This window comes from Danio rerio, chromosome 24, assembly GCF_052040795.2.
Source record: "Danio rerio strain M-AB ecotype USA chromosome 24, GRCz13ab, whole genome shotgun sequence".
Classification (NCBI taxonomy): Eukaryota; Metazoa; Chordata; class Actinopteri; order Cypriniformes; family Danionidae; genus Danio; species Danio rerio.
The window spans coordinates 38800666-38820181 of NC_141044.1; the positions used below are offsets into that span (position 1 = coordinate 38800666).

Below are 19516 nucleotides of genomic sequence, written 5' to 3' on the forward strand. Positions count from 1 at the left end.
TTTTTTTTTTCAATAGTCTACAGAACAAACCATCGTTATACAATAAGTTGCCTAATTATTAGTCCCCCTTTGAATTTATTTTTCTTTTTTAAATATTTCCCAAAGGATGTTTAACAGAGCAAGGAAATTTTAACAGTATGCCTGATAATATTTTGTCTTCTGGAGAAAGTCTTATTAGTTTTATTTCAGCTATAATTAAAGCAGTTTTAATTTTTAAACACCATTTTAAGGTGAAAATTATTAGTCCCTTTGAGCTAAATTTGTTCGATTACCTATACAGAACAAACCATCGTTATACAATAACTTGCCTAATTAACCTAACCTGCCTAGTGAATCTAATTAACCTGGTTAAGCCTTTAAATGTCACTTTAAGCTGTATAGAAGTGTCTTAAAAATATCTAGTCAAATATTATTTACTGTCATCATGACAAAGATAAAATAAATCAGTTATTAGAGATGAGTTAATAAAAATATTGTGTTTAGAAATGTATTGAACAAATCTCTCTATTAAACAAAAATTGGGGGGAAAATAAACAGGGGGCTAATAATTCTGACTTCAACTACAAATATATATTTTATTATTATTATTATTATATTTCATTTCATCTGCAGATTTTCTCCACCCTTAAATGCAAGAAGAACTATCAGGGAATGACTGAGAAAATTTAAGTAATGCACCAGCAGTAAAACTTTCATTAGGAGAACAGGAAGTGCTATTAGAAAACAAAAACAGAAACGAAAAAGTTTAATCCTTCACTTGATCCATATGCTTTGTCTCAAACCTTTTCTTTTAATGGCTTTGTAAGCTTGATGCCGTTTTCCAGATGGCTATGTAGCCTTATAAATCTGTCTTGCATGTCAAGCAACTATTTTGTTATAATATGGAGATTTAGTTACCTGATGCCTGCTTATTCTGACTGTTTCAGTATGACAAATATTATTTAATTTAAAAATAAAAACAGTATTCCGGTGAGTATTGTTATACTGAAAAGAGATCTATTTTAACGTACTCTAGAATGGCCACACAGTTTGCTTTGTCCAGAAGTTTCTTGTGAATGTGAAGTCTGATTCTTTTTAGTGACTGACTGCCTCTAAGCAATGCATACAGAAAAACGAGACATGTCAAATAAATATACAGTATGTGTGAAATAGTTTTATTTAAAAAGGAGATTAATACATTGGAGAACTAAAGGGGGAAAAAAAACTAATTGCATTGCAAAATTATATCAAATAATTCAGCAACATGCATGGTCGTCTATTTACAAACTGATTTGCATTTGATGCCAAATCCATGAAGCCCACTCAAGACCACCAGACAAGTTTGCCCAAAGTGGCTTGTTCGTTCTTTTGAAGGACTAAGCAAAAGGAGAAAAAAAGATGGGGTTATTTTGGCGATGGAGATTAAGGCAGAGGGGGGCTTTTTGTCATTTGTGCGAGACAAGCCATTCATCCATCCCCCGTTCAGAGCCCAAAAAAAAGGCTGGTCCCAGAAATTAGCAGTTTCAGCTCAGCAGCAGAGGCGTCGGGCTGTGAAGGAACAGAGAAATTGACTAATTAGCAATGCGCACTAAAACTTGACGGTTCTCTCCATAACGCAGAGAGAAAGAGAGGAAAGACTCGCCTTTTCTCCTCTCCTCTTTTTCCATAGATGTTTGAAATCGCAGTCATTTACGCTCGACAGTTTTTACAATAGCCTTGAGCCATAATTTTGCGAGTCTCTCCAGCATCCATACCCCTGCGCGGTCTCTCTCCACCGGCCATGCGCGTCCGTTTCTCTCCCCGACCGTGGATTTCCTATTACTCTCGTTACGACTCACTGAGCCCCAGGCCCAAGGATAATGATGTGTTGTTTCTTGGTAGCATAATTTGTCACACGTATATTTCTTCTTCTTCTTCTTCTTCTTCTCTTGCAGAAAGCACACAGCTCCTCTCACACTCACACACACTTCTTCTTCTTGTTAATTCAGAGGAAACATAAATGATCAATGAGCTTGAATGAGCGGGGATCGATGATTGGGATTCTGATCCATCGATCATAGACTTTTCCAACAGGACTGAACAAAGAAAGTGCACTGAGGGAGCCGCGGCTTTACTTTTCTTTAAGTCAGGTAAGTTTTTGGATACCTACTGCTAGCAATGGGCACGGGTGCGCACTGTGCGTAAACGTGCCTCGGGCTGAAAAGTTGCCGTTTCTTCTGCTGTTCTGCCTCGGATTGCGTGATAAACACCGCGCGTGTTGTTGGACGGAGCGATCGCATTGTGTTGTTGCCGATCAACGCGATGCGCAACCGCACATCTATGGTGGTGATGCTGCTGATGTTGCGGGAGACAAACTAATTGCTTTTGTATCGCATATCAGGGGGAATGTGTGCATGCATTTATGTCTTGTAAGGGGGTGTGTGTGTGCGCGCGCGCGCGCGCGTGTGTGTGTGTGTGTGTGCGTGGCCGGATAACAGATAGCGGGCAGTTTCGAGGCTATATGCTTTCTCAACAACCCAGCTAGTTTGTTCCAGCCCGCAGCGACTGTTGGATTTGACGTGCTCACGAACGCATGCAGGAGACACATAAATGGGTATGCACGATTATGCATGTGGTTTGTAATGCGTATGCTTCTATAAAAGAAACTTAATGCACGATTTAAAAATGCTAACGTAGAGATGCATAAATCAAACGTGCACGCATGCTTGCACGAGATACCACCAGAATGCTTATGCTTTTATAGATGCATTTCCATGCAGTGTAGTGCACCAATGGCATTGTTTACTCGCAGGAGGTGTGCGCAGCCCCGAAGTCATGTCCAGATCGGGTGACCGAACCTCCACGTTTGACCCGACTCACAGCGACACTCTGCTGCACGGGCTCAACCTGCTGTGGAGGAAGCAGCTCTTCTGCGATGTGACTCTGACGGCGCAGGGACAGCAGTTCCACTGCCACAGAGCTGTGCTGGCGTCCTGCTCGCAGTACTTCAGGTCCCTGTTCTCCACACACAGCATGCTAAGCAGAGAAGACGGGCTGGCGGCGAAGGACCAAGGCAGCAGCGGCACCCCGTCCTCCTCCCCCGACGACAAGCTCCTGCCCAGCCCGCACTCCACCATCAACAACCTGGTGCTGCAGGGCTGCTCCTCCATCGGGCTGCGGCTGGTGCTGGAGTACCTCTACACGGCCAACGTCACCCTCTCTCTGGACACGGTGGAGGAGGTGCTCTCCGTCAGCAAGATCCTCAACATCCCCCAGATCACCAAACTCAGCGTGCAGTTCCTCAACGACCAGATTTCAGTGCAAAACTACAAGCAGATCTGCAAGATTGCTGCACTGCACGGGCTGGACGAGACCAAAAAGCTTGCCAACAAGTATCTGGTGGAGGACGTGCTCCTCTTGAACTTTGAGGAGATGTGTGCCATGCTGGACGCCCTGCCACCGCCTGTGGAGTCGGAGCTGGCACTCTTTCAGATGTCCGTGCTGTGGTTGGAGCACGACAGGGAGACCAGGATGCACTACGCTCCTGATCTGATGAAGCGCCTGCGCTTCGCCCTCATCCCTGCCCCGGAGCTGGTGGAGAGGGTGCAGTCGGTGGACTTTATGAGGAGTGATCCGGTGTGCCAGAAACTGCTTCTGGATGCCATGAACTACCACCTGATGCCATTCAGACAGCACTGCAGACAGACCACAGCCAGCAGGTAGAGTCTACCGCATGATCTTAACATATACCTGTAGATTTCACACTTTTCTTTGGTAGTCTGTAGTGTTTATATTGCATAAATACATTTTAAACCACAAATTATCCATAGGGGTGCATGCATGGAAATATTTCAGACTACACACCAACCGTTTTCACAGTTTGCAGACAGAAACTGCTTACAAAATTGGGAAAACCCAAAGCGAAGTATGTCAAATACTTGTACAGCTACATGATCACTCTTCTGACAGGTGTCAGGAAACAGATCAGCCTGTCTTTGGTAAAGATCGCTTCATTTGATACTGTATGTGTTGCACAGTTAAAGTGAATTAAATTAGCAATCCTTTATTGGAAAACCAGATTCATATTTGTTCTCCACACTTTGCCGTATCTAGGAGATCCTCATTCAATTCCTCATAGTGTTGTTTCAGGGTTGATTAATTCCAGCACTGTTGCAAGCTTGCATACTGCAGACATTATTGCAGACTGCAGATGGGATAATTAGCAGGAATAGGTGACCGTGGAATAAACTGGAATCATTTGCTGGAGAATATTAGAGAGAGTTTGCAATCAGACATTCTCATTTTCAGGAATCAGGAATTAAGCTGTCATGAATGCCAAAGCCAGATGCATATAAACATGCATTTGCTAATAGAATTAGCTTGATAAATTGCTTATTGTTATTTAGTTGTGTTCTCACCTGTTCTGTTCAGTCAGTGTTAACATCGTTTGCTGAGCATCATGCTTGAACTTGAATGAGATGAAATCAATGAATGACTCTATTGACGTGTCCTGATGATCATACTAGTGTTGAACACTGTATAGTCGCTCTGTCCAAGCCTGGAGATGTCAGTTTATCTCCCGGGCTTAACTGAGAGCTGAACTGATTGTAATTATTGATCATCTGGACTATTCAAGCTAATATTTTAATCGCGCTAGATCCCTTAACAAACGCAGCTACATTTTTATTATTGATTTGATTTGAGTTGGTTTGTTTAATTAAATTACAGATTGACTAATTGATGGGTGCATATTCACAATGCACCTCATGATACTGAATTAACATCTATGTTGATCCTGCACTGTAAAAGATTTGACCTTAAATTCACAGTAAATTACTGGCTAATAATTGCATTACTTTCACAGTAAAATACTGTATGTGGATTCACAGCAAATTACCATTAGATAGTTCACAGTAATTTACTGTGATTTTGTTACATTAATGTGAAATTACAGCCATATAGTGTAACTTCACACTCACAGTAAATAGCAGTCCATTACTGTTTTTACAGTATTATCTTGTAGAATTAAATATATTTTACTGTGAAGCAGGCTTTCTTCAGCTATTCATTCTGACTCTTACCATGACTTTGAAATCATTTTGGGTGTTTAACAGGGGTTGGTTTTATAAATCAATTACTTTTGTTCCAGTTTATTACGTTTTCGGTTACGTACAAAGTTATATTCATTAAAAATTATTTCATATTTCCATATTAACCTTAAAATAAATGTAGGTGCAGTGCACTCACATATGAAAATTTACTATGACATTCATGCCGTTTCAAAACAGGATGAAGTTATTTTTAAAGACATAAGCAAATTATTTTTCAGGGCAGCAATAACATTCTTTTATTTCTAATTATCAAAGAAGTTCCAATACTAGGATAAAAGTTCACTTGTATTCATGTCTGTTGAAAGAAATAAACAATTTGAATTCCTATAACTAACAAATAGCAAAAGATATCGCCCTTTTTACAGTGATTTGCTGTAATCATGCTACCTGCCTTAATTTCAAAATAAAATGATGTATACAACGCGCTACTGTGAATGTTTACAGTTTATTCCTGTAAAGTAACACTAATGTAATTTACTGTGAAAATTACGGTAACATGTTGTGAAAATCTAGACATTCTTTACAGTGTCGAACATAATTTTTGTTAGAAAAAAATTTCAAATCCATAGCTTTTTCCTACCCCTAAACCCAACCACAACTGTAAATTATTCCCAAAGTAGAGGGGAGTAATAGTTGGATAACAATCATGTAGAAGTGCATAACCCCAACCGTAAGCCTAAACTTAACATAAACTGTAAACCTTTAATTCTGATAGTCTAACTGAAATGTTGTTCCAGAATCAACATAGATGTAAATACAAGAACATGTCCTACTTGGTGAGGTTGGTGTATTCACAATCCTAGTGATCAGCAATGGTTTGGATAAGCTGAAGCATTACTGAACAGATATTGTTGACAGATGTCACATGCACACTTTTGGCCAATAGGATAGGCACATATAGAGAAAGGAGCCTGTCAGTTTGGTTTGTTCCAGTATAGTAAATGTTCCATGACAATGCAAATGATGTCGCATGACAATCCAAAATCAAACAAAAAGTGCTCAGGGGTAGCTTAAATAGTGCATCGGTGTGCTTAGGGTAAGGGATTCATCAGAATAAACAGCAAAAACAGTCCAAGACACTCTAAAAATGTGGAAAAAAATAAAATATTGCATAAAAATATGATTTTTTCCACATTTTTCAAGTGCCTTGGACTGATTTTTAATGTTGCATGCCATATTTGTGCATATGATTTGAAAAACAAAACTTAAATCAGTTTCCAAACAATACTTTCTGCATTAGTGTATCATTCGGAGTGGGCAAAATTGATTCTACAACTTCAAATGAGCAGATCAATAGAAGCCATTTTCATTTTTGTGTTCACTTGAGAGTGTTGATAGAGTCGTTCAGCATTAATATTCTCCCATGTTCTCTGCTCAGCTTGCAGTCTCTCTCCTTGTGTTTGTACATGCTTTTTACCTCGTTGTAGCATCTCATTCAATATGTAATTGCTCTGCACTAATGACGGCTAATGACAGAATTGTTAATGAATCTGGTCCGTCTCTAACGCAGGATTCGCTCAAACAAACGGATGCTCCTGTTGGTTGGAGGCCTGCCTCCGGGTCCCGACCGCCTCCCTAGTAATCTGGTTCAGTACTACGATGACGAAAAGAAGACATGGAAGATCCTTACAAGTGAGTGTCTTGCTAGCATAGATCTTTTCTCTTCCACAGGACGAACCCTGCCTGCGTTGGGTTTTGCTCTACTGCAGAGCAGAATAGAGCGTGAGCTTCCTGAGATGCAGGAGGTAATGATGTATCACTATCACTTTTAATGTAACTTTTTAATCAGAGCGTGACTGCCTTCATACCATTGTGGAGCTGTAACGCCTGGATTCGCTTGTGTGTGTGTGTGTGTGTGTGTTTGCCTGTCTTTTAGCATAAGCATGCCGGCAAGATTAATTTTAATCTAATGATCTCGGGAAGATTCATCATCAGAAGATGACACGTATTCTTATTGAACTGCTTTATTAGGGCAAACGTTCTCGTAAGTGCATTTGTCTTTACGAGCAGCGGGGAAGGAATGGGAACGCTTTGCCAGTAGTTTGTTGTGTGTTTTGGCATGACTAATTAGAATTGGAATTCTTAGAAAGATTTAAGTTACAATAATTGGGATTTAAATGCAGCATAATAATAGAGTACTGTTGTATATGGAAAAATAGAAACCCAGGCTCATTGTGAAAACGTAGTCCCGTGGTTGTTTCTGGAGACTGCGAAATACGTCCCCGGGAGGTGTGTATTTTTGCAGTTTTTGTTTTGGCGAATCCGCGAGAGGCCGCTGTGTGCGATTTTTCGTATATTAAATGTCTTTTACAAGAGCCGTTCGCGCCCACGCTGTTCTCGCGTAAACCCACCGACCGCTGTCGACCAGCTTAATGACTGAATAATTGACTAGGTGACTGGCCAATCGACGGACCCATTATCCTCCTTCCCTAAACTCAACCAATTTTACTGGTTGACCTGCCCGCCCACTTACTTCCCCTAAACCCGAACGAACGGTTTATAAAAGCCGTCCAGAAAAAGAAAAGCCCTCGTCTGATTTTTACTACGTTTTCAGATGTTACCACATTCTCACTCTGTTGTTCACTCATTCGTTTTATTTTTTGGATTCTGTTCTTGTCTTACCTGATTTCTGGAACCGCTCTTTCCTGGACTTAAAGTCGTCATCGTGGTCAACTCCTTCTCTGCATCTCAAGTCCGCCGACGTACTCGACGAGCTAACCCGAACAAACTGGTTGCGACGGGAAAGCCCTCCACGCGGTGGTAAGTGGTCAGCTGGTGAGCGGCAAAAGGAACAGCATCATACCGCCCCGTAGCGTTTGCTTAAAAAAATTAAATGCAGCCATACATACCTCTGGCTACATCATTCGCAGTCTCCAGAAACGTCCACGGGACTATGTTTTCAGAATGAGTCTGGGTTGCAAAATAGTGTTTTAGATTTTTTTAAGTGCTCAAGAGGCTTGAGTTAAATGGAGTTCTCATTTAAACGGCACCTATGATGAAAATCATCCTTTGTAAGCTGTTTGGACGGAACTGTGTGTAGCTATAGTGTGTCCACAGTCATATTGGGCTGATATAAAGACAATATTTTTTTTTTAATTCCCTGACACTAAAATAGGATTCAAATCCCTTCAATTTTGAGGCCAAATGCAACGGGAAGTAGGAGTGTGGTTTCCCCGCCCACCAAATTGATTGACAGCCCTGTATTAACATGCCTCTGTAGTAACATGTTTAATCATATCCACAAGGCAAGACGTGAGCAAAACAACTGCGATTAAAAGATCTGTTGAGCTCGCTGTGATCAATAATCATCTTCAAATGTGATCAAGAATGAGTTTTACAAGTTTAAAATATTTTTTTTTAAACAGTGCATGTTTGTAATAAATTACAGCGATTTTATTGTCTTTACTTTATCACCACAGATGTAACTCCACAATATGCATCAAATAATCATTGGGAAAGTTCTTACTCCAGTATTTCTCACAAACTTTACGTGAGATTTGCTTTCTAGCATAAGGGTTTATACACAATTTTACTACTAAAATTCCACAAATTTTCCGCAACTTTCAAGGAACTTTTCATGACCTAATGTTTCATGAAATGTCTATATATATATATATATATATATATATATATATATATATATATATATATATATATATATATATACATCGTAAATAATAAGAAAAACAATGCACATTCAAATTTATTACAGCATATTATAAAACGCAAAACAAGTCTATTTATTTTGAATTTATTTAATATAGATAGACTAATCCTAAGCAAAATGAATGAATGAATGAATGAATGAATGAATGAAGAAATTAATGAATGAACGAACGAACGAACAAACGCTTTAGCAGCATTCATAATGTGACACCATGTTTTTGGCCAAAAAAGTAAAGACAACTAACCTATATTCAAATTTACAGATATTTGTTAAACTTATTTCCATGACCTTTTCTAAAACTATGTGGGGATTTTTGTTTTTCCAAAACTTTTTCAGGCCTGAAAAATGCCAAGTCAAAATTTCATGACTTTTCCAGGTTTACAACGACCGTATAAACCCTGTATCATTAAAGGCACAGGCCACAAAAAAACAGAAAAATGCTTTTTCAGAGCAGTAAATCTATTATTCTTAAAGATCTAATAAATAATCTGTTGGGTGTTTTGAGCTGAAACTTTACTGACACATTATGGAGACACAAAACCGTCATCTTAAATCTTGAAAAGGGGTTAAATAGGTGCTTTTTAAGACACAAAAATATACACAAAAGGTCAGTGATCGACATGTAAAGTACATTAAATGTGGCATAGTTATGTATTTCATGTGTGTGTAAGTGTACTGGTTTTGGGGGTTTACAAGGACAGTTTTGTCATAGTTGTACTTAATTACGGTGGTTTATGAGGACATGCCTGATGCAGGAGGTAACACACACACACACACACAAAAACATACTTGTGACACTCAAATTTTTCCACAGGAGTTCTGGGATGGTTGGGTTTAGGGGTACTAAAGAAGTCCCCTCAAACCACAAACACTAACGTGTGTACTGTGTGCGCAATTAAAGAGTATTTTAAGTTCATGATGATAGGCAGAAGCAATATCTAACATTACTATTTTTATTTTTATTTTTTAGACAAGCAAAAACTTTCACTTGATTTCATTTTTGTCATGAGTATCTGTTTAAGCTATTATTTTCAATTTACTTTTAGAAATGGTATGTTCACCCCAAAACAAAAATTCTTCAGGAAATGTTCCAAAGCTCCTAAGAAATTTGTTCATCTTTGGAAAATGAATTGACATTTTTTTTAAACAAATCAGACATTTCTGTCCATCCATTGAAAGTCACGATTAAAAAATATTTGTAAAGAGAACAAATAAAAATATGATAAAGTATGATAAATTCATCCGAAATGAATCATTTAATCTAAGTCCTCTGAAGAGATATAATTCCTTTTAGTTTCACCATTTGTTTCCACACAAACCTTAATTAAATTCATTGCAGAAGTTCAAATGTGCCATCTGACAAACAAGAATAAACCTCATTGGTTCTCATACATCAAGCAAGCATGCTAGAGCTTCTGAAATTTGAGTCTATATTAAATTTGTTTATCAATTAAAGCCATCATGCTTCTTTAGTAGTTTGGATTAGGCTACCTAATTAGCAAATATCTTTAATTTTATTAAAAGTAGTGAAAGATAAAATAATGCTACGCTAAAATATACATTTTGATTGAGCAAAACTGTTTAATGTTGTGTGTGTTGTTGCAAATCTGAACAGATGTAATAGTACCAGTGTTTCTACATGTAATTTCACTGCTGTCTAAGAGGAACAACTGAGGCAATACAGAGATAATGGTGACTTTTTTTTTGCTGTGCATTCGCATATTTTCTTCACACAAATTGTTAGCTTTTATAAAGTATGCGACTCAATAGTACAGGCTTTAATATAGCAACTCGTGCTTGTTATTACTTTGGCTGTTAGCCTTAGCGCTAGCTGTTAGTCAGATGAATAAAACAGTGTAAATAAACTTCCAAGAACCTCCTCAATCAAAATCTTTGGTTTCCTCTTATAATACATAGCAGAAGTCAATTTATTTAGCGCCTTTTAAAAATGGAGCACAATCATAAATTGAGTCAACATAACTCAATATAAGATGCAAAGCAATTTTCTGTAGTTTAACAAAGAGCGAGATGCGATGTCTTATGATTTAATTAAAATGATCCTATAGTCCCTGTTCCTTACCAAGGCAAAACAAGGACATAAACGGACGTGCAGTCATTTTGTTTTACGACCGAGATTGCGTTCAGTCATCCACTCACTGCATCGCATACGCTGTATAAGACCTACAAAGACACCTTACACTGGGAAACCTGCTTGTAAGCGTTTGGCAGCATGCATAACATTCATTAATGAATTACATCTGGATCTATATAACTTACACTCATAAGGTCATAGTGTAATGTCCTTTATTTCTGCCTCAGACGTCGAGTCTTAAATGGCCCATGGCCAGGCGGAGCGACCAAACTGCAAAATCATCCTGTGAACACACCAGCAGCCCCTCGATGTCGTTTGGGGTGTGCAGGTTATTAACATTCAATCATAACTTTGCAATGAGCCGAAACCCAAAAGGGGGGGAACGGCGACTGATTAAAACCTTCATCAGCACTATTTAGGATGGTTCTCATGACTGGCTGCACCTCTCTGCTTCCCTGGCTTTCTGCTCTATGGTGACACTGCCACCTAGTGCACAGTGAAGGACATGCTCAAAAAAATGTGCCTTATTTCTGAAAGTTGCAAATATGTTAATCATTCCATACTAGGGCTGCACAAGATATCATTTTAGCATCGATATCGCAATGTGTAAATATGCAATAGTCACATCGCAGGCCGTGCAAGGATTATAGTTGACCAGGTACAACAGTTCAGAACACATGAGAATTCCGTCATTTTCCTTCAGCTTAGTCCCTTATCCATGAGGGGTCACCACAGCGGAATGAACCACCAACTATTCCAGCATATGCTTTATGCAGAGAATGCCCTTCCAGCTGCAACCCAAGACTGGGAAACACATATACACTCTCACATTCACACACACACACACACACTCATACACTATGGTCAATTTAGTTAATTCAATTCACCTATATTTCCCAGAGATGGGTTGCGGCTGGAAGGGCATCCGCAGCGTAAAAACTCGCTGGATAAGTTGGCGGTTCATTCCGCTGTGGCGACCCCAGATTAATAAAGGGACTAAGCTGACAAGAAAATCAATGAATGAATTCATCTATAGCACCTGTGTTTGGACTTGTGGGGTAAACCGAAGCACCTGGAGACAACCCACAACAATACGGGGAGAACATGCAAACTCCACACAGAAATGCCAACTGACCCAGCCGGGACTTGAACCAGCGACCTTCTTGCTGTGAGATGACAGTGTTAACCACTGAGCCATCGTACCGCCCGAGTAATTTCAGTGTAATAAAGTGAAAGTTTCTCAATTGCCTGTATTTTAAAGGCCTGTGTAAACCATTTTAAGTGAGTTTAAAGCACTTAAGGAACATAAATTTAAAAAAAATAAACTACTATGATGCATACATACTGTACACTGTAAAAATGATTTAACAAAAAGTCATGACAACAAATGTTTTTTTATCACTTCAGCTAATATTAATCAGTTAATCAGCTTTCAACTCAATTTTTTTTAGTTAACCAATGTTCAACTTAAAGGTGCAGTATTTTATTGTCTTCAGAAGCATTTGTTGTTGTGCTGGTTGAAAGTCTCTTTACAGTCTAATAGTAATGATTAAAGTAGATGATCTAAATGTATTTATATGTATTTTTATATTTTGGGTAAGGCATAAAACTAAAAAATGTTCATCCAATTAAATAGATTCGGACCGACATCTCACATAATTCCGATAAGTAGCCCAATCTGTCTGTCAGCAAATGCAGATTTAAACAACTGCGCAGCCGTTTGTACGCAGCTCCGCCGACCGCCGCACGTTCATGAGAGAGAGCACGTGTGCGCGATCGGCAAAAACCTGCTGAATCAAAACTTTTTAAAAACCCAAATCAATATTGGAGTTACCTTTGCATGCTGGAGAACGGATGAAACCATCTCTGAAGGATTTCTCTTAGACAGGTAATGTTCTGTTTTAAAACTATTTTAGCTTCACGCAAAGTTGATGTAACGTTAGATGTTTTTGTTACAAATGGGTTATATCTTCACAGAAGTGTTGTTCAGCCACTAAAATCTTCTGATGAAAGATTGATAAGACTATTTTCAGTTTCATAAGGGACCTTTTACACCATCGATAATGTACATTTTAATTAGTTTAACAACAAAACACAAGTAAATAGCAATATTCCGCCTAGTCTCTCCATATATTGTTTACCATGCAAATCTAAATATTTGCTATGAAATAGCATGTCAGTTTGGGTTGCACGCCGCCCGGACAAGCACTAGTTGCTTTTAACACATGAGAGAGGGTTCTTTTGCTGCGCTCATGTTTAAGGAGGCGTGGCTCTAGACGGCAGGGGAGGGACTGTGATTCAGAGATTTATGCTAAGCTGTTAGCATTGTTAAAGATCACCTACTGCACCTTTAATATTTTAGTCAGTTTAATTAATGGAAGTTGAGATGACCAGAAAAGTTCCTTCGATTCAATTAAAATAAATCAGGAGAGAATTTAGTGTATTTTGTTTTTATACTTATTCTCAATAATGTTTTTTTAATTTAATTTAGTTTATTTAATTTAATTTAATAATTTAATTTAATTTAAGTTTAATTTAGAGTCAAAGATGAGACGTCATATTATGGTGTTCACATCAAATTAAATGTACAAAAATAGTCTTATACACACACATAGAACCAAATGTGATTAAACTTAAAATGTTTGCAAATATAATGTTAAATAATATAATATTATTCAGTATAGCAAAAAAACAAAACAAAAGAATATGTGAACAACATAAAAAATATAAGTATATTCTACATAGTCCTAACTTATTTTATGACAACCGAGTGAGACCTATAGTAGTAGTTTAAAGCAATGGTTCTCAAAGTGGGGGTCGGGCCCCCCCGAGGGGTCGCGGGACAATGAAGGGGGGTCGCCTGGTGGTTTCCAAAAATCTATTTATTTTTATTAAACCATAAGAATTACCATATTTTATCCATAACCTTCTGAAGAGAAAAAAATAGTCGTTTATACCATATATAGTTACTATAGTAGCTTATAGTTACTACTTCTATTGGATTGCAACCCCTGGGGTAATTGCATTGTATTAAAGACACAGCAATAGCGTCAGATGCAGCAGATTTCATAACACCTGGTTAAACTTTGTGGCCCATTTACAGCTCTCATACATAAAATAAAAATTAAAAGAAGAATAGACTTGGGTCTATTGGTGTGTGTGTGTGCCATTGCATGCAAGGTATCTGTATTTATAACCACCTCTGAGGATATTGGGGGTCACGAGTCACTGACATTGTCATTTTGGGGGTCGCGGCCTGAAAAGTTTGGGAACCCCAGGTTTAAAGGATAATATATCTGAAGTTTAAAAATTTTAAAATACATTTTGGGGCTCAATTCTTTGCAAATATTGACGGTAATGCTTTACAGTAAGGTTCTATTAGTTAATGTTTGTTCATGCGTTTACTAATATGAACAAACATTGAACAATACATCTACTACAGTATTTGTTTACGTTAGTTCATGAAAATACAGTTGTTCACAGTTAGTTAATAATAACTCACGCTGTATTATCCATAGGTGGTAGTAAGTCACACATGTGCAAGTCGAAAGCAAGTCATAACCTTCAACTCTCAAGCAAGTCAAGTCAATTTTTGTCAGACTCAAGTCAGGTCGAGTCACTGCTTATCTCAAGTCAAGTCAAGTCAAGTCATACAGTAGCTTGTTCTAGCAAGTCACTTTCAAGTCAATCAAATTTTTGTCGATTTTTGAACTTTTGCAATTTATATTTACATATATAGCTTGCGGTTTTGTATGTAGTGCATAATATAAAATAAACAGTAATTTATTTAACAAAAACAATTTATTTCAAGTCATTTAACTCAAGTCCAAGTCAAGTCTCAAGTCATGACAGTCAAGTAGAGTCTTTTTTAAATATTTGTCAAGAAAGTCTCAAGTCCTAAATTTTGGAACTCAAGTCTGACTTGAATCAAGTAATGTGAGTCCCCCATCTCTGGTATAAACTAGTGTTAACAAGCATGAATTTGGATGTTAATATGGCATTAGTAAAGGTTGAATTATGATTTATAAATGAGTATTTTTTATACGTAGTTCATGTTAGTAAATCCATTACCTCATGAACCTTATTGTAAAGTGACCATATTGTCTGTGTCAAATAGTTTGAACTTTCCCAAAAGTATTTATAATTTTGACTATATTTTAGAGTGAAATATGACAGAACAGTTTTTGTGAAATAATCAACACACTGTTATTGAATGCTGTTGAATATTTTTGTTCTAAATGGTTTAAAGCATAACCCTTGTGACCCGTGCCTTTAAAAGTCAATATGACATGCTGATATGAGTCTGTCTGCATCTGCACCTTTGTAGATCAGGCTGTAAGATCAATAACAAAGCCAAGACTGTGACCTCTGGATCATCTCACAGCAAATCACCTTCCACAGCCTGTCGAGTCTATAGGGATGTGTGTTAATGTCTGTGCTAGAAAATGTCAGCATAGGGCTAGGCGATATGACCGAAATCTTTTATTACAATATCAGTCATCTCATATCCTGATAACAATATATGTCAATATATACTGTAGTACCTATTTTGTAAATTCAATCAATTAACTGTAAATACATTTACAATTACAAGTCACAATTATTTGCCCTCCTACAAATTTTTTTTTCTTTCTCAAATATATCCCAAATGATGTTTTACAGAGCAAGGAAATTTTCACAGTATGTCTGATAATATTTTTCCTTCTGAAGAAAGTCTCTTTTTTTTTCGGCTAGCATAAAAGCTCACATAGATAAAATTTCAGATGCATAATGCATTTGCAACCAAAACGGTCGCAATTTCGAGCCCTGCTATTTCACATTTAATCAGGTTCAAGCACAAAATCCAAGCACTTTTCTAACCTTGAAAACACTATATTAAAAATCAAGCATTTTCCAGAATTTTCAGTATCCGTAAGAACACTGCATATAGACCATTTATTGTCGCAGGGGGTGTTCATCTGGGTTAATTAGAACTTTTTTTTCCTTCATCCCTTTCGACCCTAGCAACGCCCCTGCTGTCATCGTAGCAAAGATAAAAGAAATCAGTTATTAGAAATTAGTTATTAAAATAAAAAGAAATCCACAGACAGAAATTAAGGGGAAAATATCAACCCGGGCTCATTGTGGAAACGTAGTCCCGCGGAAGTTTCTGCGGACCGCGATTTACGTCCCCGGAGGTACGTATTCGAGCTTTTTTTGTTTTCGCAGATCCGCGAGAGGCCGCTGTGCGCGCTTTTTCGCGTCTCAGGCGGGCGCCTCTCGGGAGGGTGCGGCATTCGCGCCCGTGCCGTTCTCGCGCGAAAAGCCACCGGATCGAAAAAAAAAAAAAAAAAAAAGCAAAAGCCCTCGTCTTCGATTTCGACCGCGTTTTCAGATCCCGCCGCGTTCTCGCCCTTATTTTCCGGATTCCGTTTTTCGTCTTACCTGATTTTCGGAACCCGCCGTTCCCTGGACTCGATCCCGGTCGTCGTCCACCGCGGCCGGCTCCGGCTCCTCCTCCTCCTCCGGGGCCTCCGCTCCGCCGACGCAACGCTGTGAGCTAGGCGGACAAACTGATTGCGTCGGGAAAGCCCTCCACTCGGAGGCGAGCCGTCGGCCGGCGAGCGCGAAGAGGAGGGGCGAAGCGGCGCCACACCCCCCCGCAGCGTTCGCTCGAAAAAAAACAAACGCGGCCTTTACGTACCTCCGGCCACGTAAATCGCGGTCTCCAGAAACGTCAGCGGGGCTCCGTTTCCAGAATGAGCTTGGGTTGGAAAATATACAGGGGCCTAGGGCGACGCAGTGGCACAGTAGGTAGTGCTGTCACCTCACAGCTAGAAGGTTGCTGGTTCGAGCCTCGGCTGGGTCAGTTGGCATTTCTGTGTGGAGTTTGCATGTTCTCCCTGCGTGGGTTTCCTCCAGGTGCTCTGGTTTCCCCCACAATCCAAAGACATCTGGTACAGGTGAATTGGGTAGGCTAAATTGTCTGTAGTGTATGAGTGTGTATGGATGTTTCCCAGAGATGGGTTGCAGCTGGAAGGGCATCCGCTGCATAAAAACATATGCTGGATAAGTTGGCGGTTCATTCCGCTGTGGCGAACCCAGATTAATAAAGGGACTGAGCCGAAAAGAAAATGAATGAATGAATATGCAGGGGCCTAATAATTTAGACTTCAACTGTTTATGACCATATAGTACCTTTTCTGTAGATTAAATCAATTATCAGTTTATATATATTAACCACTTACTTTTTTTTTGACCATATGATCATATTTTATAAATATAAATATAAAATAAATATAAATAAAATATAAAACTCTTTACAAAAACGGATGATTACAGGTCTAACACACATTTAAAAAAACAAAAACAAAGCTAAATAAAATGCAGAATGTAAACATTGTACTTTCAAAATTGCAATGTTGTTATTCATGTTTCTGTCTCCAACCTCATAATAGTATTATTATTAATAAATCATGAAGGATTACTGTAAAGTACGTATTTTGTAACACCATGATAGAGCATAATAGACCTTTTGATTTGGTCATGCTGCACAGCTCTATGTCAGCAGGCCACAAAAGCCTCAAATGCTGCTCTTGACAACTGAAAATCCAAATAATTCTCTCACTTGTCAGTCAGTCCGGTTTTCAGTCTGGATTTTCAATGGAAAGGCCTTGCGCTAGAAGAGGCCAATCGGAAAAAAAGCTGGATTCAAGGCTGTCTAATTTTACAGCAACTGTGATCCATCAGGCAGCAGAGATGTGACAGTGGAAATGAATGATCGAGGCAGACAGGTGGCTCTTAGCGTACGACTGATTTACGCTGCACAGCCACCGGACGGAGATTTATGGAGTGAACATGATCATGTTCATTATGACTGTCACCCTACGACCATTTCTCTCTATTTCAACTGGGGGTCACTTTTGCAGAAGCTGGAGAATCAGAAGAGATGGAAAAGAGGTGTGAAGAAGCTTGTATATCAGAGATCGTCCTGTGTGCAGATGCAGATCTCAGTAAATACTAACTGTTTGCAACAACAGTTTTATTCTGAACATGAAGTTTTTTTTATTACTTCTTCAGAGTCCAAAATATTATTTTAGTTATCATTACAAGCAGGGCTGAGCCTGGTCAGTACCTGGATGGGAGATCACATGGGAAATCTAGGTTGCTGCTAGAAGGGGTGTTAGTGAGACCAGCAGGGGGCGCCTAACCTGCAGTCTGTGTGGGTCCTAATGCCCCAGTATATTGATGGGACTCTATACTGCTCAGTGAGTGCACTGAGGTCTGAGTAGGGGCGTGTGCGCACGAGACGTACCTGAAGAGGGGTGGGGGACAGTTGCGCACAACACACCTGAAGAGCAGTGGGGGTGAGTTGCAAGCAATGTACCTGAAGAGCGATGGGGGTGAGTTGCGCGCAACGTACCTCTAGAGCGGTGGGGGTGAGTGGGGGGTGGGTGGAATTAGCAACGTATCTGAGTAGGGGCGTGTGCGCACGAGACGTACCTGAAGAGGGGTGGGGGAAAGTTGCGCACAACATACTTGAAGAGCGGTGGGGGTGAGTTGCACGCGATGTACCTGAAGAGCAGTGGGAGTAAGTTGCGCACGGCGCACCAGAAGTGCTGGGAGGGATGCGGTGGAGAGGGGTGTGCGATGTACTTGAGGCCCGAGCAGGAGACGTGCGATTTTTCGGGAGATTATAATTCATTTGCGGGCAATCCGGGAGCTCTATGCATTTGCGGGATACTCCCAGAACTTTTGGGACACTTGGGATGTCTGTAAATGTAAGAAATTATTACTTTTTGATTCTTTTTTAAATAATATTCCACCATTTTCTCATGTTTTTTAAATTTGTTTGTAATATTATACCTTCTAAGAATCTTTTACATATTTGACAAATGTATTAATAATAAAATTGTATATATTGTATATATCTACACTGCAAGTTTTATTTTAAATGTTACCTATTTTTCAGTTAACATCAAATATAAATATATAATAGATTGTATAATTATTGGATGGGTAATTACTTGGTTAGCAACATGGAATGTCAAATGTATTTGATGCTAAGTATTTGAGAAAGAACTGATATAGGGGAATGATATTACAATGATATATATATTTTTCTGATTCATGTATTCTTCTGCTGAATTTCTTTATTGGATTAGTTTGTGGTCCATTGGTTATCTTTAAAGTATTAAACATAAAAACATTAGGTCTCAGAAAACATATGTAAAGGTGCCATTGACTTGGTTGTTGTATGTTGGTAACAACCAAAAAAATTATTATATGCAAAGAAAACAAATCTAGTTAGTTTACAAATTATTATGCATAGTAAAATGAAATGACACAGGAGTATTGAACACATGAAGAAATGAAGGTGTAGAAAGGCAGTGAAAGTCCAGAAAGCAGCTAAAATCTCTCAACCCACTCCCCTTCATCAGGGGGATGATGAAGATGACACCAGGATGGACATTTCAGCAAGACAATGATCTAAAACACAGCCAATGAAACTCTCAAATGCTTTCAGAGAAAGAAAATCAAGCTGTAGAATGGCCCAGCCAATCACCTGACCTGAATCCAATATAAAATACAAACTAAAGATCAGATTTGATAGATGAGACCCACAGAACCATCAAGATTTTAACACACTGTTAAAGTCTAAGAAAATCTCACACTTGAGCTCTGCATGTGACGTCATTCTCCACATGA

The 19516-nt window shown here is 38.9% G+C and overlaps 1 protein-coding gene and 1 long non-coding RNA gene across 5 annotated transcripts in view; one reads left to right on the forward strand and one right to left on the reverse strand.

Annotated features, from left to right (window-relative positions):
- The window catches only part of klhl14 (kelch-like family member 14), a 40374-nt gene that overhangs the window by 13569 nt on the left and 7289 nt on the right, over positions 1–19516 (forward strand). The window contains exons 2-4 of one of the 2 annotated variants that reach the window (XM_087310119.1): positions 1914–2108; positions 2771–3677; positions 6580–6701. In XM_087310119.1, coding sequence (XP_087166245.1) covers positions 2794–3677; positions 6580–6701 — 1006 coding nt within the window. In that variant the 5' untranslated portion in view covers positions 1914–2108; positions 2771–2793. Of the gene's footprint in view, positions 1–1890; positions 2573–2770; positions 3678–6579; positions 6702–19516 lie in introns of those variants that run through there. The other variant, XM_087310118.1, reaches the window with a different exon arrangement.
- Positions 1134–11321, reverse strand: LOC141380760 (uncharacterized). 3 transcript variants are annotated; one of them, XR_015525352.1, is made up of 4 exons: positions 10976–11298; positions 7919–7979; positions 7692–7841; positions 1134–1527 (listed from the first exon to the last, which is right to left on the reverse strand). It is a non-coding gene; the product is annotated as an uncharacterized LOC141380760 (long non-coding RNA). The 3 variants fall into 3 exon arrangements; XR_015525351.1 differs by having other exon boundaries at positions 11014–11277; XR_015525353.1 differs by lacking the exon at positions 7919–7979 and having other exon boundaries at positions 11014–11321.